At 35.5% G+C, this 25688-nt stretch overlaps 1 protein-coding gene across 3 annotated transcripts in view; it reads right to left on the bottom strand.

Annotated features, from left to right (window-relative positions):
* Window positions 1–25688, bottom strand: part of CHIC1 (cysteine rich hydrophobic domain 1) — a 68332-nt gene that overhangs the window by 40562 nt on the left and 2082 nt on the right. For all 3 annotated transcript variants that reach the window (XM_053891482.1, XM_019438469.2, XM_019438471.2), the window contains exon 2: window positions 9586–9640. In XM_053891482.1, coding sequence (XP_053747457.1) covers window positions 9586–9640 — 55 coding nt within the window. The remainder of the gene's footprint in view (window positions 1–9585; window positions 9641–25688) is intronic.

Genomic DNA, 25688 nt, shown 5'->3' on the forward strand with positions numbered 1-25688 from the left:
ATCATAACTTAAAAAGAACCTCATGACCAGAATGCTATGAAAAGGGAAGCCAGTGAATCCTATCTCTTGACTAGATTTGGAGAAAGAAAAGCAAAGCTCTTGTTTGCGTGGAGTCTCACCTTAAGGCAAGGGGTTTGATCTGGCAACCATTAATAATCCACAGACTTGCTACACATTTTATTATAAACAAAAGGATAATTAGCTACACTTTTTTTTTAATTCTTAATTTTAATTCCAGTAAATTAACATACAGTGTTGTATTAGTTTCATGTGTACAATAGAGTTAATTCAACAGTTCCATACATCACCCTGTGCTCATCATGGCAAGTGATCATCACCTTAATCCCCTTCGCCTATTTAACCCATCCCCCACACCCCCTCTGGTAATCGCCAGATTGTTCTCTATAATAGAGTCTGTTTCTTGCTTTTTCTCTCTCATTTTTCCCCTTTGCTTGTTTTGTTTCTAAAATTCCACATATGAGTGAAATCCTATGGTATTTGTCTTTCTCCAACTGACTTATTTCACTTAGCATTATATATACTCTCTAGCACCATCCATGTCATCACAAAGGGCAATATCCTGAATGATATTCCTATAGATACAGATATATATCACATCTTCTTTATTCATTCATCAGTTGATGGACACTTGGGCTGTTTCCAAACCTTGGCTATTATAAATAATGCTGCTATAAACAAACATCGGGGTTCATGTATCCCTTTGAATTAGTGTTTTTGTAGAGTTTGGGTAAATACCCAGTAGTGCGATTGTTGGATCATATAGTAGTTCTATTTTTAACTTTTTTGAGGAACCTCCATACTGTGTTCCACAGTGGCTGCACCAGTTTGCATTCCTACCAATAGTACATGGGTGTTCTCTTTTTCTCCACATCCTTTTTATGCCACTACCATACTGTTTTGCTTACTATAGCTTTGAAATATAACTTGAAGTCTGGAAGTGTGATGCCTCCAGCTTTGCTTTTCTTTCTCAAGATTGCTTTGGCTATTCAGGGTCTTTTGTGGTTGCAGACAAATTTTAGGATTGTTAGTTTTAGCTATGTGAAAAATGCTGTTGGTATTTTGATAGGGATTGCATTAAATGTGTAGATTGCTTTAGATAGTAAAGACATTTTAACAATATTTGTTCTTCCAATCCATGAGCATGGAATGTTTTTCCATTTCTTTGTGCCGTCTTGAATTTCTTTCATCAGTGTTTTATGGTTTTCAGAGTCTAGGTCTTTTACCTCTTTAGTTAGGTTTATTCTTAGGGATCTTATAGTTTTGGGTGCAATTGTAAAAGAGGTTGTTTTCTTAATTTCTCTTTCTGCTGCCTCATTATCTGTATATAGAAATGCAACAGATTTCTGTATATTAATTTTGTATCCTGTGACTTTATGTTTATCAGTTCTAGCAAAGTGGAGCCTTTAGGATTTTCTATATATATTATCATGTCATGTGCAAATAGTGAAACTTTGACTTTTTCCTTGTCAATCTGGATGCCTTTTATTTTTGTTGTTTTTGCTGTTGTCTGATTGCTACAGCTACAACTTCCAGTACTATGTTGAATACCAGTGGTGAGGGCAGACATCCTTGTCTTGTTCTCACTTCTTTCCCATTAAGGATGATGTTAACTGTGGGTTTTTCATAGATGGCCTTTATTATGATGAGGTATGTTCCCTCTAAACCTACTTTGTTGAGGGTTTTTATCATGAATGTGCATTTGAAAAGAATGTACTCTGTTTCAGGATAAAATGTCTGAATATAAGTGTTAAATCCCTCTGTTCTAGTGTGTCATTCAAAGCCATTGCTTCCTTGTTGATGTTCTGTTTAGATGATCTGTCCATTGATGTAGGTGATGTGTTCAAGTCCCCTACTACATTATTATATTACCAATTAGTTCCTTTATGTTTGGCCATAATTGTTTAATGTATTTGGGTGCTCCTATGTTGGGTGCATAAATATTTACAATTGTTATATCTTCTTGTTGGATTATGCCCTTTATTATTATATAGTATCCTGCTTTGTCTCTTGTTACAGTCTTTTTTTAAAAATTTATTTTACTTTAAAAAAAGTCTATTTTAAGAGAGACAAAGACAGTGTAAGTGGGGAAGGGGCAGAGAGAGAGGGTGAGAGAGAATCCCAAGCAGGCTCCACATTGCCAGTGCAGAGCCCGATGTGGGGCTCACACCCAAACCAAGAGTTGGACACTTAACTGACTGAGCCACCTAGGTGCCCCCAGTCTTTGTTCTAAAGTCTATTTTATCTGATAAAAATGTTGCTCTCTGGCTTTCTTTTGACATCCATTTGCATGATAAATGTTTCTCCCTCATCTCACTTTCAACCTGCAGGTATCCTCAGGTCTAAAATGAGTCTCTTGCACATAGCAAGCAAATAAACACGTCTTTTTTTTTTTTTTAATCCATTCTGTCACCTTATGTTTTTTGATTGCAGCATTTAGTCATTTACATTCAATATAATTATTGATAGATATTTATTGCCACTTTATTACTTGTTTTGTGGTTGTTACTGAAGATTTTCTCTGATCCTTTTTTGTCTTTCTCTATTTCATGGTTTGCTGGACTTCCTTAATGATATATTTGGATATCTTTCTCTTTATTATTTGCATATTTATTAGTGGTTTTTGACATATGGTTACCATTAGGTTTGGATATAACCTCTTCTGGATATAGCCATCTATATCAAGTTGATGGTTATTTAAGTTTGGGCACATTCTTTTCTCCTCTCCTCCCCACATTTTAGGTATATGTTATTTATTTTATATCTTTTTTGAGAGTTCCTTTACTTTTCACAGAAAAAATTTTGTTTACTGTTTTTGTGTTTCCTACCTTTACACTGTCACTTTTGGTCTCTCCACTCAAAGAGTCCTTTTTAATATTTCTTGTAGAGATGGTTTAGTGGTCATGAACTCCTCTAGTTTTGCTTGTCTGGGAAACTCTTTATTTCTCCTTGTATTTTGAATGAGCCTTGCTGGGTATTATTATTATTATTATTATTATTATTATTATTATTATATTTTTTTGGTGAAAAAAAGGTGATTTTATTAAAGCATGGGAACAGGACCTGTGGGCAGAAAGAGCTGCCCTGGGTAGAATATTCTTGGCTGCAGACCTTTCTTATTCAGCATTTTGAATATATCATGCTAATCCCTTCTGGTTTACAAGTTTCTGTTGAAAAATCTCCTGTTAGCCTTATGGGTTTTCCCTTGTAATTTAATGACTACTTTTGTCTTGCTTTTTAAAGTATTTTTTTCTTTATCACTATATTTTGCAAATTTAATTACAATATGTCTATGTGTCATCTGCTTTTGCTGAGTCCGCTGGGGGCTCTCTGTGCCTTCTGGATCTGGAAATCTCTTTCCTTCCCCGGATTAGGGAAGTTTCCAGCTATTATTTCTTCAAACAAATTTTCTTCCCTCTTTCTCTTTCTTCTTTTTCTGGGACTCCTATAATATGAATGCTATTTATTTTATGTAGTGGCTGAATTCCCTAAGTCTATTCTTGTTTTTGCATAATTCTTTTCTCCCTCTTTTGTTCAGCTTGATTACTTTCCATTACTCTGTCTACTAGGTTACTAATTCATTTCTTTGCTTCTTCCATCCTCTGTTCATTACATCAAGCATGTTTCTCATTTCATTTATATTGTGCTCTTTATCTCTGCTATGTTATTCCTCATCTCTGTGTTAAGGGTCTCACTCACGTTTTCCACTTTTTTTCTCAAGTCCAGTGAGTATCCTTATGATCATGGCTTATATTCTCCATCAGGCATGTTACTTACATCTGTTTTGCTTAGATCTCTGGCTATGGCCTTGTCCTGTTCTTCCATTTGTCTCCTCATTTTGCCTGCCTCCCTGTGTCTCTTTCTGTTTGTTAAGAAAGTCAGTTTTTTCTTCTGTTCTTGAAAGTAGTGATTTTATGAAGAAGTCCTGGAGTCCATGTAGTGGTGTCCCCTGTTCACCAGAACCTGGTACTCTAGGAGAGTATCCTATGGTGTTGTTATGCCCTGCTGTTTTGTCTGATTCAATTTTCCTTTCAGTGCAGATATTTGCACTGAGTCTTGGCATGTTGTGGGCTGTGCTTGCTTTCTGTGGTGCTAGTGGGACTTAGCAGGCCAGCTCTGGTCGGGGGGCATCACTGGGGAAGCAGTGATAGGAGCAGAAGGGCGGTGTTACCAAAATTTGGTCTGGGCCACTAGTCCTGTGCTGGATCCCCTGAAGCACTGCAACAGCTGGGGGCTGTTTGCAGGGGTGGCCAAGGGCACAACGCTGGGCATGGTGTGCAACAGTGGCTGAGGGTGCATGGTTGGGCACAGCATGCAAGGGCTGCCAGGGGAACATGACTAAGTGTGGTGCACAAAGACACCTGTGGGCACTTAGGGGCAATGGAAGGTATCCAGAGAGGTCCATGGGTAGGTATGGCACTCGATGGTCAATTAGCTATATTTTGAATGCAAATTCAATGCTCTTTAGTTCTTCAATTCTTTAGAGGAAGAAAAAGAGATGTCCTTTTAAAGTACAAGGTGCCAAGTTGCTATCTTAATATTTAACTCTCAGGGGCACCTGGGTGGCTCAGTCGGTTAAGCATCCAACTTCGGCTCAGGTCACGATCTCACTGTTTCTGGGTTCAAGCCCCGCGTCGGGTTCTGTGCTGACAGCTCAGAGCCTGGAGCCTGCTTTGGATTCTGTGTCTCACTCTCTCTGCCCCTCCCCTACTCACATGTGTGCTCTCTGTCTCCCTCTCTCTCAAAAATAAATAAACATTAAAAATTAAAAAAAAAAAGATTTAGCTCTCAAACAGTGAGACTCAACTTTTTTCCTAGTGAATTACTGAGCAACCAAACAGAAATTAAAATAAGGAAAATATATTTATATACTTAGCTCTAGTCTAATATAACATTACTATCAATTTTCTTTAAATTGTATATCCAGAAACACATTTTTGAAATATGGTAAATTTTGATATAAGCTCATGTAAATCACAAAATTATTAAATCTGTCTAGTCACAAATTTTTTAAATCCTTATTTAAAAAATTTTTATTTTTTTAATGTTTTATTTTAGAGATAGAGAGAGAAAGAGCATGTGGAACCCACTTCGGGTCCTCTGTCTCTTTCTCTCTGCCCTCCTCTGCTCATGCTCTCTCTCTCTCAAAATAAATAAATAAACATTAAAAAATAAATTTAAAAAATGAAGTAAAATTTTTACTTAAGATATTTATTTAGAAGTGTATAAGCACAGATAAAAAAATAAAAGTAAAGCATGAAGCCTAAGCCAGAAATGAATCAGTCCAAAATGTAAAACTTGCTTTTTGTTTAAAATATTGTGAATAAATTATATGCCAAGGTATATAACATTTGTTATATAAGTTTTCTTTTACTACATGCTTCTGTAAACGAATTAACCAAAACTTTTTAAAAAATGCAGTAATTTTCTTTCTTTCCTGCCAATAGTTTCCACCTTTAACACATAATAGTATCCATTAGTGCTCTGTTACCATGGGCAAACTAAAAACTACAATATTGAAGTCACTACAAATGAGAATTCAGAGTTTTTGAGGTCAAAAGATAAATATATTCAAAAGAAAACTTTTACCAGAATTTCAAACAATAAAATAAAATCTGCATTTTGACTTTAAAAGAATGCTAGGATTCTCTCTGAAAAAAAAAATCTGTATTTGAATAACAGTAAAAGTCATAAAACAAATGATAAAAGCATAGGAAATGAGAATTGGTTAACTCAATTTTAAACATTGTGAAAAAAAGGTTTAGTTAACTGTGTGGAATCAGAGTTTTACTCATTTACTTCTACATAATTGAGAACCTTTAGTAATGAAGGTTAGATGGGAGCCATTTACTTTCTAGCTGAATGGCAGGTTGTAAAGAAATATTTGATTCCTTTTGACTTTCTTGGAAAGAAAAAAGAAAACCACATCATAAAGTTGGGGGAAAGGGTCATAATATTTTATAACAGGATGCAAGAGACTCTGCAAACAGAAGACAATATAAGCAAAACCCAGCAAGACTGTTTTGCCTCCTTCAACCATGGGGAACACAACTCTATCATTCACTTGTCATATTGGATCACAATGGCAATGGTCAATTTTATGGCTTAGGTTTCCCCCAACACACACACTAATCTCCCCATAATACCATTTAATTGTTTCAAGCTGAGGGCTGGAAGCTTTATTTCTTTTCTAAAGTTCTGTGGTTCTTTCATTTTCTGGTCACCATAATCTTGTGTGTATGTACCTGTTTGGTATGTCCTATCATGACAGGAAGACTTATCTTAAATGAAACAGGGGAAACAATCTTTTCTGAACTTAAAATATAAGGCTACCTTTTTATTTGTATTAGAAGCATTAACACATAAGTACAAAATTAATACTGAATCACAAAGCTTGTCAAAATGACTCTTTAGGTTTTCAGAATTAACTGCAATTTTGCTTAGTTTAGGCATAAAAGCTACTTAGAATCCCACTCACCCCAAAAGACTGATTTTGTAAAAGGTAGATTTATTTTTCTATTTTAGATACCGCAATTTATTCATTTTTAAATATTTTACACAAAGACTATTAAGTTTCAAATTCAGATAATCCTTTTAGTTTTTTTTTTCTGGTTCATATAATTCTTCTTGCCTCTTCCTCCAGTTATCAGAAAAGCATTTTGATAATTCATAATAACCTATACAAATACAATAGTGCCTATGGGACAAAAATGGTCTCATTAAAGGGAAAATGAATACAGCTAATGTTATCACCCTGTGACTTTTAAAAATCAGACTTTCAGAATTTCTTTTACTGTTTTCATCACCAAAAACTAAACCAAGAAAAAAACATCACAGTATCACTTATACCTCATCTAATATATGAGAAATCTTGGATGTTTTAAATAATGCACACTAGAATAAATATCGAATCATTGATATGTGCTACAAAAACGGTCACCTGAAAAGACAGGATATCTTTAAGAACAGCTCATGTCCAGATCATTTAGGTTTTGTAAATGAATACTAAAAGCAGCTTAACATTCTTACTCTAGTTGTAAAGAAGAAAAACTAGACTATCTTTTGCGATGGCGGAGTTTGTAGTTTTAGAAGGCTTGGAAAAAAATGAAGTGTGAAGAAATATTCAGAAGATTGCTTGAGCACATAAAACTGGCCAGTTTCAAAGATGGATTAATTTTGTGCCTGGGAACTCCATTCTCTGACATATTTTTGATTATTCATCTTCTATAATTCCTTTGACTTGTAATTCAAGCTTTTAAAAACCAAACCAGTAATAAAACTGGATGTAACTGCCCAGACAACACATGCAGCAACACCAGAGAAATATAAAGAACAAGTTTTCCATTGGAGATGTTTTAATTCACAGTTTTTTAATATTGAATTTGTCATCTTTCCACAAATATATTATTATTCAAGAGATTTTTCCACAGCTATTTTTTAGAGAAAACATTTATGATTAATTCATATAAAACAAATCTAAGTTTGAACTGCTGCTTCAATTGGCAAATTATTCTAAATGATCAGGATAGGAAGGTAGAACATTCTATAGAGTGAGGCCAAAACCTCAAACCAAAGGGCTCTTTTATCCTAAAAAGGTAAAAGGACACATAATTTCTGTTAACTTGGCTAGGGACTATTTCCACCCGCTTAATTTTGATACCTCAGGAGAAATAGAAAGAGTCAACAGTTAAAAGGTCAGATTATTAGTGGGACCAGTGAATAAACTATTATTCAAATAAAGAATGTAAAAGTAGCAAAAGCAGTTAAAAATTGACAGTTGGTAAGAAAAAAATGGAGAAATAAATAATCAGGTTTGAAATTGGGATACACTGCTAAAAACTGGTCAACAACAACCACAAACTTACACTGGGAAGCTAATAAGTACCTGACATACTAGAAGTTTTATATATGCTCTTTCAATTACTCCTTACGGCAAGAACTGAGGTACTATTATCATCATCTCTATTTTTCACATTAAGAACTAAAGCTCAGAGAAGTGGCTTGCCCAAGGCAACAAAGTGACAGACTTGTATTCCAACCCAGATCTGATGTCAAAGTATAACCAGTCTATACCATCTCTCACTAGCTCCCATTTTTCAGCAGGTAAAGGAAGAAAATAAAGTATAAAATACCTTTCAGGGTTAAATCAAATAGAATTTCTTATAATTTTAGTGATAACCCTTGAAGAAAGAAGTAGGTCTGCTGTCTTTCTCTCCCCGTCCACCTTCTAATAAGGCTGGGGAGAAGACTGGGATTCAGCCAAAAGTGAAAAGTAAGCAGCTGGAAAACGTATCATGATTAAAAGCAGCCAATATTAGATGTATTGTATCCTGTTCTCAGAGAGTTTAGAATGAGAGGACAAATTAAAGTAAGTTAGGGTTTGAATAGGTAATATAGTAACATAGTTCAAAAATCAAAACAACACTAAAAGATACTCGAAAAATAGTCTGATCCTTACCCTTGCCTCCATCCATCTCATTCCCTTTCTCTCATCAAAGTAACCACTTTTTTTTTCAAAGTAACCACTTTTATTTAGTTCCTTGTGTACCCTTCTAGAATTTCTTTATACAATTATCAATGTGCTTATTTCTCTCCTTTATTACACACACTGTAGACACTGATTTGCACCTTGCTCTTCTCGTTAACAATATGAGAAAAATTAACAATAAAAATACAAATTAACAATAAAAGCCCTTTAGGGAATTGAATGATTTTAAATCTGACCCAAATCTACACTGACAAACAGCATTGTTCTAGTACTAAAACTGAACAGAACAGTATTAAATCACAGGCTTCAAAATACAAAAAAGTTAGTTTATTTTTAACCCCAAATCATCATTTTAGCTATCAAGCATTCAGCTATTAACCATTTGGAAATTATTGAGTATTTTGTAATATAATTGCCTTTCTCTTTCATCTACATTCCCTCCAGTAACAAATGTGAAAATAACTTTTTGCCTTAGAGCCTTTTCCTTTGGACCTACAAGTTAGCATTACTATTGTAAGAGGATTTTCTAAACATAGTTTTAAATCCTAGGAAGTCTTTGAATACTGAGCCTCAAGCTTGAACATACTACTGAATGTAGAAAAGCCAGGGAACCGAAAGGTAGTAATTTATTGCAGTGAGTCCAATTTTAGAAACTCAAACTATCTAAAAGGCAGAAAAATGTCTAACGAAACATCTGATTCTTTTGATAGTAACAAATCATACTGCAGGACACTTTAAAAATAATAGATTGATACAAAGTTAAACAATGATAACTTAGTTAACTCTAAAAACATTGGGATTACTGACATAAATGAGAAGAATTATAGCTACTAGTGCTGAGAATAAAGGCAAAACTGGGAAAAATTAATAAATAAATAATGGCTGGCATTAATGGACAATGAACAAGATAGACTAGTAGTCATGGTGACAGCTTTCAGTCACTAATGACACAGTCTCCAGGTACTCTGGCCTCGTTATTAGACTTCATTACCTGTGAGCCAAAGCATTTATCATAACACTGAATAAGCTATAAAACAATGCTTTTAGAATCGAAAAGTTCAAAGCAAACTCCCACTTACCTTCCCTGTTAGAATGGAGGGAAATTCAGTATCAAACTTGTTGCTCAAGCCAAACCTTAAAAACAAAGAAAAAAATATATTCTACCCAGCATATTTAACTTTTTACCCCCTCCCTTTTTAAGTTACAAAGCCATGCACTTCTATTTTGATGCTGTGATTTAAAAATGTGTCCTAAAAATAACTTTGTGATACTTACAGAATATAAATGTTTAACTATTAATCTGAATTAATAGTAAAAGAAACTTAAGGTGCAAATCTTAAAGTAGGATTCTAACTAGATCCATGCACATTATGGGATTAAATAATAACACAAACTGGAACAAAAATTTTTTTAATGTTTATTTGTTTTTGAGAGAGACAGAGACAGAATAAAAGTGGGTTAGGGGCAGAGAGAGAGGGAGACACAGAATCTGAAGCAGGCTCTAGGCTCTAAGCTGTCAGCACAGAGCCCAATGCGGGGCTTGAACTCATGAGCTGTGAGATCATGACCTGAGCCGAAGTCGGAAGCTCAACCAACTGAGCCACCCAGGCACCCATGGAACCAAAATTTTTGATTAAAATGTTTCTGTTAAACCCCATTTCAGTCGATAACTATTAGAACTGGCTGATTGGTAGTATGTAGGAATGGATTGTACTATTCTTTCTACTTTTATGTATATATGAGAATTTTCCTAACAAAAGTGAATAACCTTTGGAACTATAGTTTGAAAACTTATGATCAGTTAGTATTCAGATACTCAAAGTTTGATCTTTATGAATGGTTTTCATGTAAACAAATGCTCAATTAATTTTCAAAAAAACAGGTCTCAGTCTTGAAAGCTCTCTCTTCAAGTAAGCCCACTGAAGTCTGTTTTAAGAAGTCAAGATGAATTTCATGAGCCATCATTCACCTACTGATTGATTTCAGTAGGGATAACAAAGGTCACTTTCTGTATCTTAGATGATATATCATGGTGACTACAATTTTTAGTATAGTATAGTATAGTATAGTATAGTATAGTATAGTATAGTAGAGTATAGTGTAGGAATGGAATGAAACAGAATATTAGTGGATGATGGGTTGTAAGCAAAAATGAAAAAAACAGGAATATTTATTGGGAACTCCTGGTGAGGTAGCTAATAATGGTAACAGTTACCATTAACTATCCACTTACCATGGGCTAGATAGACACTGTGCTACATAAATACATTACTTCTAAAGTTTACAACCCTGCAAGAATGGTATTGTCATCCCCCTCTTATAAACAAAGAAGCTGACACTCAGAACTTTTTTTTCCAAAAACTAATTAAATGACTTTGCCCCAAGTCATGTATCTAATAAGATGGGGAAGACCAAAATTCAAATTCTGATCCCTAAGTTCTTTCTGTATTGTATTAAGCTCTTTGAAAACAGAAACTATGGCTTATTTATTTTGTTATCTTCCATTTTGCTTATTAGTAGCATAATGTAATCTAGTAGGTATTTAATGAAAGTTTGGTGAATAATAAGCTGTTACACTGTTTCAACTGGTTTATGGCACTTTGGTCTTATGGTCACATTAAAGACATGTCAGGAATCCAATGTCCTATTAAAACTCTATGTGGGAATACCATGTAATCCTTGTATCATTTATGCTAATAGCTCCTTTTCTGGGACACAAGCCCATCTTAAACACAAAGATTCTCTATGCTTGGCAGCTAGTAGCAAGGTATACATCTGCACATATACTTTGTGTATTTAAAATGTATTTTAAAACAAATTCTATTGTTAAAATAGTTGAGAAAATTAATTAGCAACTGTAAAAAGGCCTTAATTTTATTAAAAATACTTACTTACTTTTCCAGGTATCAGTACATAATGTAATGAGAACATAATATTCTCATAATAACATTTTCTTTAAATCTATACATAGACATAGAATATAGCCAAACTTGAAAATAAGATGCTATACCCCTGTACATGAATTTTTATGGCAAATTTCATGTGCTGTTTGAGAAACTGAGTCTAGTATTAAATATATATTTGCAACTATCTACTAACTCACCAATCAATAACATGACAAATATATAATAGACCAAGGAACATACTTCATTTAAGTTACATTTAGCTAAATAGTAACCTCATCACTAGTCAAAAAGATGTAATTTAATTCATTATTCCACAGAGTAAATTCTTACTGTTTAACACAAAAATAGACACATTTCATTTTAAAAGGAGATATTATACATTTTAAACTAGAGCTCTATTTCCATATCTTCTCTGAACACTTTTAGATGTAATGCAATGTCAATAATATGTTCCTGATTTAGAGTCTGGGAGGATGGCGGAGTAGGAGGATCCTAAGCCCTCCTCATCGCACAGATACACCTAGATAACAGCCATATCAGTGCAACGAACACAGAAAACAACCAGAAGATTGGCACAACAAACTTTCCACAGTTAACTGTAGAGAAGAGGTCACACTTGGAAAGGGTAGGAAGGGCAGACACATGGTCAGGAACCAAACTCCCAGTGAAACTAACCACAAATGGAAGGGACACCACAAGCACAGAGAAGGGAGAGGAGCAGAACGCATACTAAACACCTCAGACACAGGGAACTACACTGGTAAGACAAAAAGCCCCCATAATATTTGGCTTTGAAACACAGTGGGGCTTAATTCTGGGTACTTTAAAAATCAGCAGGCTTAGCTCTGAGGGAACCAGAAGGCAATAGGAAACTGACTTCCTGCCCTTAAAGAGACAAGCATAGCATAACAAAAAACCCTGTTGAGATAAGGCATTGAAACAGAAGTTTGAAAAGCACCTGCGATATACAGGAAGGAGATTTATTTACTAATCTGGGGCAGGGATCTTTAGGAGACTTCTCCAAGAACAAAAAAGCTGGTGGTTGCCATCCCCACCCCCACCCTATCCCCAGCCTAGATAGCAGGACACCTGTGGGAACCAGTGAGAACGTCCTCCACCTACCTTACTAACACCACGCACCCTGCCCCTGTGTTCTCCTGTGGATCTACCCCCATCCAACCTGCCCCACTAGGTGGGCTACTCTCCAAAGCAGCTCCTGCCACATTTTATCCTGTAAGCAGCCCTGGAAGGGACCACCTGCACTCCAAAATGACTCCTGCTTGAGGAGAGGGAAAGATAACCACACACCAGTTCAAATGTAGCCCCAGCAGCCAAACCTTGTAACTGGCAGGAAAGAAAGAGTGCTCTGTTGATCAGTGCCTCTGCAGCCCCAGCAGATGAACCAGGAATAGGCATCTGATCTGACTGCTGGCCCTGCTCACCAACAGAAACCTGTCAGGGGGCAGCACAGAGAGAGTGTCCTGTAGTTTGTGGTCACTGCAGCCCCAACACATGGACTGGAGCAGGCATTTGGTTTGAATGCAGGCTCCTCCTACCAACAAAAGCCTCTCCAGGGATAACACAGGGAGAGTATCCTGAAGTTTGGTGCGATCACAATACCAGCAAACAAGCTGAGGGCAGATTTCTGGTTTTACTGGTGACACCAACCAACTATAAGCCCAGGGTAGCTCCAGACTGGTCCTTTAACAGCATAGGGACCAAACCTTGCCCTCTGTGTGCCCACAACAGGCAAAGCGGGCCACTGTGGCCAAGTGGACTGAAGGCAAATGCTGCTCATCCAGCCACAAACAACAGTAGGTTGCACGCAGTCCACATAGGAGAGATCCCTGAAGTACCTGGTTCTGGTAAACAGGGGACATTGCTACAAAGCACAACAGGACCTCTTCTTCATAAGGCCACTATTTTCAAGATCAGGAGACATAACTAATTTTCCTAATGCACAGAAATAAATACAGAGAGACAAAATGAGGAGACAGAGGAATATGTCCCAAATGAAAGAACAGGACAAAAGAGCTAAATGAAAGGAGATAAGCAATAAGCCTGACAAACAGTTCAAAGTAATGGTCATAAAAATATCTACTGGACTTGAGAAAAGAGTGGAGGATTTCAGTGAGACCTTCAACAAAGAGATAGAACCAATCAGAAATGAACCAATCAGAACCAAAAGAAGAACTAATCAGAAATGAAAAACTCAATAACTGAAATAAAAATACACTAGAGGGAATCAATAGCAGATTAGAGACAGAAGAATTTATCAGCAACCTGGAAGACAGAATAATGGAAAGCAACCAAGGTGCCCAGCAAAAAGAAAAAAAAATTAACAATGAGAATAGGTTAAGAGAACTCAGTGACATCATCAAGTATAATAACATTTACATTATAGGGACTCCAGAAGGCGAAAAGAGAGACAAGGGGGCAGAAAACTTCTTTGAAGAAATAATAGCTAAAATCTTCCTTAATCTAGGGAAGGAAACAGATATCCAGATCCAGGAGACATAGAGAGTCCCGAACAAAATCAACCAAAGGAGGTGCACACCAAGACACATAATAATTAAAATGATAAAAACTAGTGACAAAGAGAGAATTTTAAAAGAAAGAGAAAAGAGCTATATACAAGAGGAACCCCATAAAGCTATCAGCTGATTTTTCAGCCGAAACTTTGCAGGCCAGAAGGGAGTGGCATGATATATTCAAAGTGCTGAAAGGAAAAAATCTGCAACCAAGAATACTTTACCCAGCAAGGATATCATGTAGAATAGAAGGAGACAGTTTCCTAGACAAACAAAACTCAAAGATGTTCATTCATTACAAAGAAACCAGCCTGACAAGAAACATTAAAGGGAATTCTTTGAATGGAAAGAAAAGGCCATTATCAGGAGTAAGAAAATTGTGAATGGAAAAAATTTCACAGGTAAATACAAACATAATAAAAGTATTTTAACCACTATGGAGGTTGAAGGACAAAAACAGTAAAATCAATATTATCAATAAAAATCAGTCAAAGGATTCACAAAATCAAAAGATGTAAAATATGACATCATATACATAAAACATGGGGGGAGGAGTACAAATTTACTGCTATTAAAATGGCTTCAAAAGATGCTCAACATTGCTCCTCATCAGGGAAATACAAATCAAAACCACACTCAGATATCACCTCACGCCAGTCAGAGTGGCCAAAATGAAGAAATCAGGAGACTATAGATGCTGGAGAGGATGTGGAGAAACGGGAACCCTCTTGCACTGTTGGTGGGAATGCAAATTGGTGCAGCCGCTCTGGAAAACAGTGTGGAGGTTCCTCAAAAAATTAAAAATAGACCTACCCTATGACCCAGCAATAGCACTGCTAGGAATTTACCCAAGGGATACAGGAGTACTGATGCATAGGGGCACTTGTACCCCAATGTTTATAGCGGCACTCTCAACAATAGCCAAATTATGGAAAGAGCCTAAATGTCCATCAACTGATGAATGGATAAAGAAATTGTGGTTTATATACACAATGGAGTACTACAGGGCAATGAGAAAGAATGAAATATGGCCCTTTGTAGCAACATGGATGGAACTGTAGAATGTTATGCTAAGTGAAATAAGCCATACAGAGAAAGACAGATACCATATAGTTCCACTCTTATGTGGATCCTGAGAAACTTAACAGAAACCCATTGGGGAGAAGAAGGAAAAAAAAAAAAGAGGTTAGAGTGGAAGAGAGCCAAAGCATAAGAGACTCTTAAAAACTGAGAACAAACTGAGGGCTGATGGGGGGTGGGAGGGAGGGGAGGGTGGGTGATGGGTATTGAGGAGGGCACCTTTTGGGATGAGCACTGGGTTTCCATTGTATGGAAACCAATTTGACAATAAACTTCATATATTGAAAAAAAATAAATAAAATGGCTTCAAACTTAAGCAAACATTAACTTAATACAGATTGCTATGTGTATGTTATATATGAACCTAACAGTAACCACAAATCAAACATCTATAATAGATACACACAAAACAAAAAGAAAAGAATCCAAGCATATCACTAAAGATAGCCACCAAACCACAAAGGAAGAAAGCAAGAAAAGAAACAGAGAACTACAAAAACTACAATAAAACAAGTAATAAAATGGCAGTAAGTACACATTTATCAATAATTACTTTGGATATAAATAGTACATAGTTATCAATAATTACTTTGGATATAAATAGACTAACTGCTCCAATCAAAAGACACAGGGTCTCTGAATGGATAAAAAATCAAGACCCATCTATATGCTGCCTACAAGAAACTCGCTTTAGACGTAGAGACACATGAATATTGGATGTGGAGGAATGGAAAAACATTTACCATGCAAATGGAAATGAAAAGAAAGGTGGAGTAGTAATACTTACATTGAACAAAATAGATGTTAAAACAGACTGTAACAAGAAACAAAAAAGGAAACTACATAATGATTAAGGGAATGCCACAAGATAATATAACAATTGTAAATATTTGTGCACCCAATGTGGAGGAACCTAAATTCATGAAGCAAAAATCAACAGACACAAAGGAAGACACTGACAGTAATACAATAGTGGGGGACTATAACACCCCCTTCCTTACATTAATGGATAGATCATCCAGACAGAAAATCAATAAGGAAACAATAGCTTTGAATGACACATCAGACCAGATGGACCTATCAGATATTCAAAACATTCTATCCCAAAACAGTAGAAAACACATTCTTTTCAAGTGCACATGGAACGTTCTCCAGAATAGATTACATGGCAGGCTACAAAGTAGTCTCAGTAAATTAAAAAAGATTAAAATCATATCATGCAACTTTTCTAATCACAGGTTATGAAACTAGAAATCAATCACAAGAAAAAAATCTGGAAATAATACAAATACATGGAGGCTAAATAACATGCTACTAAACACTGAATGGTTCAACCAAGAAATCAAAGAGGAAATAAAAACATACACTGAGGAAATGAAAATGAAAATGTAATAGTCCAAAATCTTTGGGATGCAGCAAAGGCTGTTCTAAGAGGGAAGTTTATAGCTCTTATAGGCCTGCTTCAAGAAATAAGGAAAATCTCAAATAAACAACATAATCTTACACCTAAACATTCTGGAAAAACAAGAACAAAGTCCAAAGTCAGTAGAAGGAAGGAAATAATAAAGAGTAGAGAAGTGAAAAAAAAATAGAGTCTAAAAAAATAATGGAAGTGATCATTGAAATCAAGCGTTGGTTCTTTGAAAATATCGAGAAAATTGATAAACCTTTAGCCACATTCATTGAAAAAGGAAGAGAGAGAGTATAATTAAATAAAGGCAGAAATGAAGAGAAGAAATAACAACTGAAACCACAGAAATACAAAGAATTATAAGAGAATATTATGAAAAATTATTTGCCAACAAATTGGACAACCTAGAAGAAATGGAAAAATTCCTAGAAACACATAGCTCTACAAAACTTAAGCAGGAAGGAATCGAAAATTTGGCAGACCAATTATGGGCAATGAAACTGAATCAGTAATCAAAAAAAAAACAAAACAAAACAAAAAACCTCTAATACACTACAGTCTAGGACCAGATGGATTCACAGGTGAATTCTACCAAAAATTTAAAGAAGAGCTAATACTATTCTTCTCAAAGTATTACAAAAGATAGAAGAGGAAGGAAAGTTTCCAAATTTATCCTACAAGGCAAATATTACCCTGATACCAAAACAGATAATGACACTACAAAAAACAAAACAAATCAAAACAAAAAGAAACCAGTATCTTTGATGAAAATTTATGCAAAAAATCCTCAAAAAATTATTAGCAAACTGAATCTAACAATACCTTAAAAAAATCATCACCACAATCAATTGGGATTTATTCCAGGGATGTAAGTGTGGTTCAATATTTGCAAATCACTCAAGGTGATCCATCACATCAGCAAGATAAAAGATAAAAACTATATGATTATCTCAATAAATGCAGAAAAAGCATTTGATAAAGGAGAACATGCCTCATGATAAAAATTCTCAACAAAGTAGGTTTAGAGGAAATATACCTCAACATAATAAAGGCCATATATGAAAGGTCTACAGCTAATATCATCCTCAATGGTGAAAAGCTAAGAGCTTTTCCTCTAAGATCAGGAACAAGAAAGACAAGAAGGTCCATTCTCATCACTTTTATTCAACATAGTACTAGAAGTTCTACACACAGCTATCAGATATGAAATAAAAGGCATCCAAATTGGTAAGGAAGACTTAAAACTTTCCCTATTTGCAGATGATACGTTACTATATATACTGAAACCCTAAAGTCTTCACCAAAAACTACTAGAACTGCTCAATGAATTCAATAATGTCACTGGGTACAAAATTAATAAGCAGAAATCTGTTGCATGTGTACACTAGTAATGAAAGTAACAGAAGGAGAAATTAAGAAAATAATGCCATTTATAATTACACCAAAAAGGATAAAATAGCTAGGAATAAATGTAACCCAGGAGGTGAATGACCTATACTCAGAAAACTGATACACTGATGAAAGAAATCTGAAGATGACATAAACAAATGGTAAGATATTTCATGCTCAGCTTTGAAGAACCAATATGGCTAAAATGTCCGTAGTATCCAAAGCAATCTACAGATTTAATGCAATCTCTATGAAAATACCAATAACATTTTTCACAGAAGTAGAACAAATAATTTTAAAATTTGTATGGAACCACAAAAGACCCTGAGTAGCCAAAGCAATCTTGAACAAGAACAAAACTGGAGTCATCACAAACCCAGATTTCAAGATATGCTACAAAGCTGTAGTAATCAAAACAGTATGGTACTGGCACAAAAACAGACACATAGATCAATGGAAAAGAACCAGAGTCCAGAAATAAACCCATGCTTGCATGGTCAATTAATCTCCAACAAAGGAGGCAAGAATATAAAATGGGAAAAAGACTCTTTGAGAAATGGTGCTGGGAAAACTAGACAGCTATATGCAAAAGAATGAAACTAGACCACTTACTTCTACCATACATAAAAATAAACTCGAAATGGATTAAAGAACTAAATGTGAGAGCTTAAAATTCCTAGAAGAAAACATTGGCAGTAATTTCTTTGACATTGGTCATAGAAACAGTTTTTTAGATATGTCTCTTCTGGTAAGGGAAACAAAAGAAAAATTAAACTTTTGGGACTATACCAAAATAACAAGTTTTTACACAGTGAAGGAAATTGTCAACAAAACTAAAAATCAACCTACTGAATGGGAGAAGATATTTGCAAATGATATATCCAATGAGGGGTTAATATCCAAAATATGTAAAGAACTTCTACAACTCAACACCAGGAAAACAAATCATCAGATTAAAAATAGGCAGAGGACCTAAATAGACATTAGATGGTCAACAGACACATGAAAAGATGGTTAACATCACCAATCTTCAGGGAAATACAAATTAAAACCACAATGAAATATTACTTTACACTTGTCAGAGTGGCTAAAATCAAAGTGAGAAGAAATAACAAGTGTTGGCAAGGATATGGAGAAAAAGGAACCCTTATGCACTGTTGGTGGGAATGTACACTGGTGCACCCATTGTGGAATACAGTGTGGAGGTTCCTCACAAGATTAAAAATAGAATTACCATATGATCTAGTAATTCCACTAGCAGGTATTTGACCAAAGAAAATAAAACCACCACTAATTTGAAAAGATATATGCACCCTATGTTTATAGTAGCATTATTTACAAGAGCCAAGATATGGAAGCACCCATTTCCAGCAATAGATGAATGGCTAAGGAAGCACTCTCTCTCTCTCTCATTCACACTCACACTCTCTCTCTCTCAGGAATATTACTCAGCCATAAAAAGAATGAAATCTTGCCATTTGCAACAACATGGAAAGACCTAGAGGATATAATGTTAAATGAAATAAGTCATAGAATACCGTATGATTTCACTCATATGTGGAATTTAAGAAATGTAACAAGTGAACATGGAAAAAAAGAGACAAACCAAAACAGACTGTTAAACACAGAAAAAAACCTGGTGGATATCAGAGGGGAGGTGGGCGGGGAATGGGTAAAATGAATAAAGGGGATTAAGAGTACACTTACCTTGATGAGTACTGAGAATGTACAGAACTGAATCATTGTATTGTATGCCTGAAACTAATATAACAATGTATGGTAATTATATGTCAATTAAAAAAAAACCACATTCCTACCTCATTAGAGATTGCTGCCATTATAGCTTTTCCAAGCTGCCATTCTTGGCAAATAAGTAGAGGATATAGACAGATGTATCCTTTGAAATATATGGAATATTTTTATTATTTTAAAACTTCTGAGTTTTGCTATTCTTGTTGCATTTGTCACCAGGCAAGTGGATTTTCCTTTCCTGTTTTTATTTCTTTAATATTCCCTTTCTTAACCGTTCAGAATTTGCCTTATGATGCTGTCACTTTACTGAAAATAATCTCTGAGTAAATTTATTCAGAAAGACAAGTTCATCAAGTATTATTTATTGCCAATTTTATGTCCTCTTCTTAGAAAATTTTCCCTTGACTTTGCAGCTTTATACTCTCCCATCCTTTCACTCTCTAACATTCTTGCCTTTTCTTAAAATTTACCTTTTAGTCAACTGCTTGTCTTTCTAAGGGAGCTTTAACAATTTTTCTATATTTAATAGCTTTGACATCACTTCTATGCTGATGACCATCAAATCTATATCTCTAGTTCTATATTTTCCAACATTCTTTGGTCCCTCATTTCTAATTTCATACTGAAAGTTTCCACCTGGATATCTTACTAAAATAATACCACCTCAAGTAAACCATGCCTAAAATTAAATGTTATCTTTTCATTGGAAACTAGACCCCTTTTCAAATTTCTCGTCTCTATCAGTGGCACATTGATTCCCTTTAACCTAGACCTTGGTATTGGTTTTGCACCTTCCTTCTCCTATTTTTTGCACCTTGCTTGCTCTGAGGTGGCTCCAAGTCCTGTTATTTGTTCCTTTGAAATCATTCTCATAATGATTCCTTCCTTTCCATTGCAACTGCCATATTGGCTCTTGTCTTTGCTCAGGTGGTTTCCCTTGCTTCCCCTCCCTGGTTTAAATCCTAGTCAACCTTCAGGGCTCAAGTCAAGTCCCAATCCCTGCTGTAATGCCTTGAATGTTTAAACTGTCATGGATTCCCCCTTTCTCTGAATACTCTCAGCCACTTCAAATCCATACTATACAATTCAACAGCTAATAAAATATTTTCCATTATTCTTTGCTGCTCTATATCAGTATCTTAAAAGCAATTTTCCTATTAGTTTTGTAAAGCATGGCTTGTACTTTATTTTTTTATTTTCGGTGTTTTTTTTGTGGTACTTAGGCCAGTGCTCAAGTTCTCAATATATACTTGCTATATTCTCATTACTAATTTTCTTCTTTAATATATAAAGGGATTGTCTTTTCTAAAATATAAAAAGTATATTAAAAATGGTAAGGAAATATAATTTTACTTTTTAAAATACTCCTTTATGGCACATATATATATATAAATGTGTAAAGACAGGCAAACCAGGCCTGATATACTCTCATAATTTTGGGTAAAAGGCAGTAGCAATCCTATTCCTGTCTACCAGGAATTTCTTTTATCTTTCTTCATTAAGAGACTCAGCACTTAAAAAGAATACTTAACTCAAATAATCTTAGGCACAACATTTCACTTGATAGCTACTAGGAAATGTTGAAATGGCTGCTGCTGAATAAACACCTCAGCTCTATTTCATAAACAAACTATTAAGAACTGTGAATCCACAAGATCATCTACCCATTACTGATTACTGATAGGCATTAGTCAAGATGTGGGGTTTTCAGCATTAGACAAATAGGCACTTGGGAACTTCTCACACTTTCCATTTTATCAGCCTCATTAAATATAGAACCTATTATGTGTTTGAAGCTGTCCTAGTTGATGGTTTCTAATGATCATATTTTATTTGTCAAGCATCTTCAATGCTTCAAAATTTTAATTTCTTGGATGATTCTTTGGAGTAAAGGAAACTGAGGCAAAGAAGGATGGGTCCTCTTAGTTGCTCTTCCCTCTTCTCTCCCTCTCTAGAACCCTGTTTTTAATCCTTTTGGAAATGGCTACATACCAACCTTTGAAAACCCTATACAAATTAAAGTTTATGTGTTCAGATTATTTAAGGAAACAGATCAAGCTAGTAAAATTCTGCCAACAAGAAACATGATTTCACTAGAAAACTTTGCATGTATAGTAACAATTCTGAAGTGTGTGCATTGAACTTTATTTACTATACCATGAAAAAGAAAAGTCTATGCCATAAAATTCAAAGATATTTTCAAAAACATTATAGTTAAATCTCTTTAATCTTTTATATGAAAAGAATCATGTCTTGCCACACTGTAAAATGGCAAGTTACCATATTTCTGTATTCTGAAAGCCTAAAATCTTATAAAATATTTACCTTATACAAATACGTATTAACAATGCATCACTGTAATTCCTCAAAGACAGCTGTTTATGAAAAAGCATTCCATTAACTGATTTGAGAAGTATCAATAATTGTAGTGCTGTTTAACTTTTTTCAGAAATGCACTGTTTGGCAAATGTGGCCATCTTTTTTCAATTCTATATGCAACAACTCTAGCTTTAATAAATTAACTTTTATGAGACAATTTTATAAGTCCCTGAGAATTGGTAACTCTCTACTAAATTCTATACAGATATATTATCAAAGGTAAATATCTCTATGTTTTAAGTAATATAAACAGTGTGATAATGCCTAAAAATAAAATATCTCATGGGATAGAATTTTCCTTATTATTTCAAAATACTGGATCCAAACACTTATCCTAGAATATCAAGAAGTAAATTGGTAGATACTAAGTTATATTCCTCAGATGTATATTATTTCTAAAACGCTTAATATTTCTAAGAGATATTTCATTATGTCAGTTTCTATAAACTCAAATCTGTGCAGTTAATTTTGTTATATAATTTTTTAGTTGGGAAAAAAATCCCCAAATATCCATTCATCATCATCATCCTCTGAGAATTGGAATTACAATTAGTGTGGTTAGCTCATTCTATTTCTTAAGAAATTATAATTAATTCCATGTTAAAAAATTAGTATCTTGTTAAAGTAATAAGAAAGCCAATACGTTAAGATGATACAAATAGACAGGGGTATTCTGACATCTTAACAAAGATTTCAGAGGTAAGGCCATGCCATAACACCCATCACTGGGACTGGTGACATTACTGTAGCCATATGTATCTTTGCTCAGAATCACAAGTACTCTCTACAGTGTGAGTCAAGTAACCAGTATTTGTTGAGGACCTATAATACAGTATGCATTATGATAGGCATATTGAGTGTTACTAAAGCAAACCAATATTCCTTCAACTCACTTTTATTGATTGCCTACTTCAGGGCAAGCATTGTGCTAGGCAATGAAGATTCAGAGAGAACTAAAACTTGTTCCTGCTATTGCAGCTTACAATTTAGTGGGGGCAGGGAAGACTTGCAGGAGGTGGTGACATATGGAGAGCTGAGGTAAGGGTGGTGGGTACTGGAATTCTAGATGGAGGTCCTAGATTGAGTAGAGGCAACGAGATAAGAAACAGCATGCTACAGGGGCGCCTGGATGGCTCAGTCAGTCGGTTAAGAGTCCGATTCTTGATTTCAGCTCGGGTTGTGATCTCGCAGTTGGTGAGATTGAGCCATGCGGTGAGCTCTGTGTGGACAGTGTGGAGCCTGCTTAGGATTCTCTCTCTCCCTTTCTTTCTGCCCCTTCCTAGCTCTCTCTCTATCTCTCTCAAAATAAAAAAACAGCACGTTAAAAAGAGGAAAATACAAGCCACAGAGAAAATATCAGAAGATTAGGCTGACAGATAGGCAAGGTCCAGTTCTATATGCCATGTTATGGAACTTGGATTCTATCCAGCAGGTAAGGGGAAAACCACAGGACAGTTTTAAGCAGTAAAGTGGTATCTTAATCTAGCAGCAGGCTGCGGAATGGATGTGAAGTGATGACAATGAAGGCAAGTTGATTAGTTAGGGTGGTGAAAGGGGCCCGAATCAGGGAAGTGTCAGTAGGGAGGAAAAGAAAAAAAATTTAGGTCAAATATTATTTTACTTGCTGATAAGTGTATGTGAGGAAGAGGAACCAAGGATAAATAACGGGATAGGTGGAGGTACATTTAACTGAGATGGAAAAAACAGATATAGAAGGGATTTTTTTAAAGGGTTGGGATGGAGGTATAAGGAGGCGTTGGGGGGGGGATGAGTTCTGTTATGAATATGTTGAACTTAGGATGATGATGGGCTGTCAGGTGAGAAAGCCCAGGTGAAAGTCTGAGCAAAGTCTGGCACAGAGATACATATTTGGGAGATGTCAGATAATTGAAACCATGAGAATCAAGATGAGATCATCTAAGCACAGTAAGGAATGAGAAGAATAGTAAGGTGAAAACAAAACCTCAGAGACCACTGGTATTCAAGGGTCAACAGAATAAGAGAAGCCCGTGAATGAGAGAGTTAAAGAATAGCAAGAAAAATACAGGGAGCCCAGGAGAATCAAGTGGCCAAGGAATTCCTAGGTTTGTTTGGCAAAATGTTTTTACAAAATCAGAATTTGAATACCTTTAGGCAAAACACATACCATCTTCCAGTTCAACTAAAGCCCCATTATTACTCATGCTGCACCATTTTCTGTGGCCTGTCTTACCTCTGAAGGCTTGTGTGTTTGTGGCCCCTGGAATAGAAGCCTCCAAAAAAGAGGGAGTCATTTTAAGTGTCATATATATAGCAGAGAGGACCAGAAAGACAGGGAATGAGAAAAGCCCACTAATGTAGCAACAGAGGGTCATGGTGGTGATCTTAACAAGGATAGTTACCCCCATCTGTGGTCATGATGGCAAAATCCAGGTTAGAGAGGGGTGAAAAGTAAATAGATATAGTGAATGTGGCTATTCCTAAGAAATTTGGAGAGGGAAGGAAGAAAGACAAGACAGTAGCTAAAAGGGAACATAGGTCTAGGAAGGCTTTGTTTTATTTTGTTTTTAAAGAATGAGAGAGACTCTGAATATGTCTATAGGCTGATGCAGAGAGAGGTAATATTAGAGAGATGGGGCTACCTGATGGAGCAAGATTTGGGAGGAGGCTGGAAGAGAAGGGTATAGAAGGTACAAGTGGAGTGGTGAGCTTTGGACAAGTGAAGGAACTCCTTGACCTCTGAGGCTGGAAGAAGACAGAATAAGAATTCAGACCTAATTAAGACCTAGTGCAGGTTTTTCAGCAGGAAAGTGACATGATCAAACTGTGTTTTAAGAAAATTAGTTTGGCACAAGCATGCAGGATGAATTGAAGAGAGGTGGAAGACTGTGGAGATGATGGCAACCTAAACTAGAGTGGTACCGGTAGAAATGGAGAAAATGAAAAATCTAATAGACATTTTAAAAGATATGACATAATTCTGGGACAGAGTAGCACTGGAAAAGTCAAGGACAAGGAAGAGTTAAAATGACTCCAGGATTTGAAAACCTACCCCAAAAGATTAGAGTGGTGGTAAAGGGGCAAGTGGAATGCACAGCCAATGTGGGGAGGGAAAATTATGGCTTAAGATATATTGAGTTTGAAGCAATGGTTCTCAAATTTGAACCTTGAAAAAGAAACAAAGTCCTCTAGAGATTAGACGACTGCACAGAAAATAGGGAAAAAAGGGGGTGGGATAGTGTCATTCAGACAGGACAACTCTCTCATGCCAGAAAAAATTTAACAGAAGCTGATTATTTTAGACATTTCAGAATTAGATTAACTATTTCATAAGGATCTTAATTTACCTGATATAAGGAAAGGTTTACTACTATACAAAGGCCAGTTCTTCAGATTCAGCAAAACTTTCTCCTAAACATTTATTTTTTTTCGAATCCCAGACATTTAACATTAAGTGTGCTTTTTAGTTGAGAGAATTTATAGAATACAACTGAACAATTTTTTCAAACTATATACATGGGTTAGTGATTCAAGTACTGGTTTGCTGCTTTTCAGGTTTTGGCTTCCATTAATACCAATAGTTACTACCAGCACCACTACTTCACACTCCCAATTCCAGAATTTTTAAGCTGGGAGGGACATTACACCATCACAAGGGCTTGGATATGGCAAGTGTCAGTGCTTTGCTTTTAATTGAAAGTTGGTTGATAAGTGCTTCACCATGATTGTGTGAAGAATAGAATGGAACCACAAAT

This window comes from Panthera pardus, unplaced genomic scaffold, assembly GCF_024362965.1.
Source record: "Panthera pardus isolate Hobbes unplaced genomic scaffold, ASM2436296v1 HiC_scaffold_27, whole genome shotgun sequence".
NCBI lineage: Eukaryota > Metazoa > Chordata > Mammalia > Carnivora > Felidae > Panthera > Panthera pardus.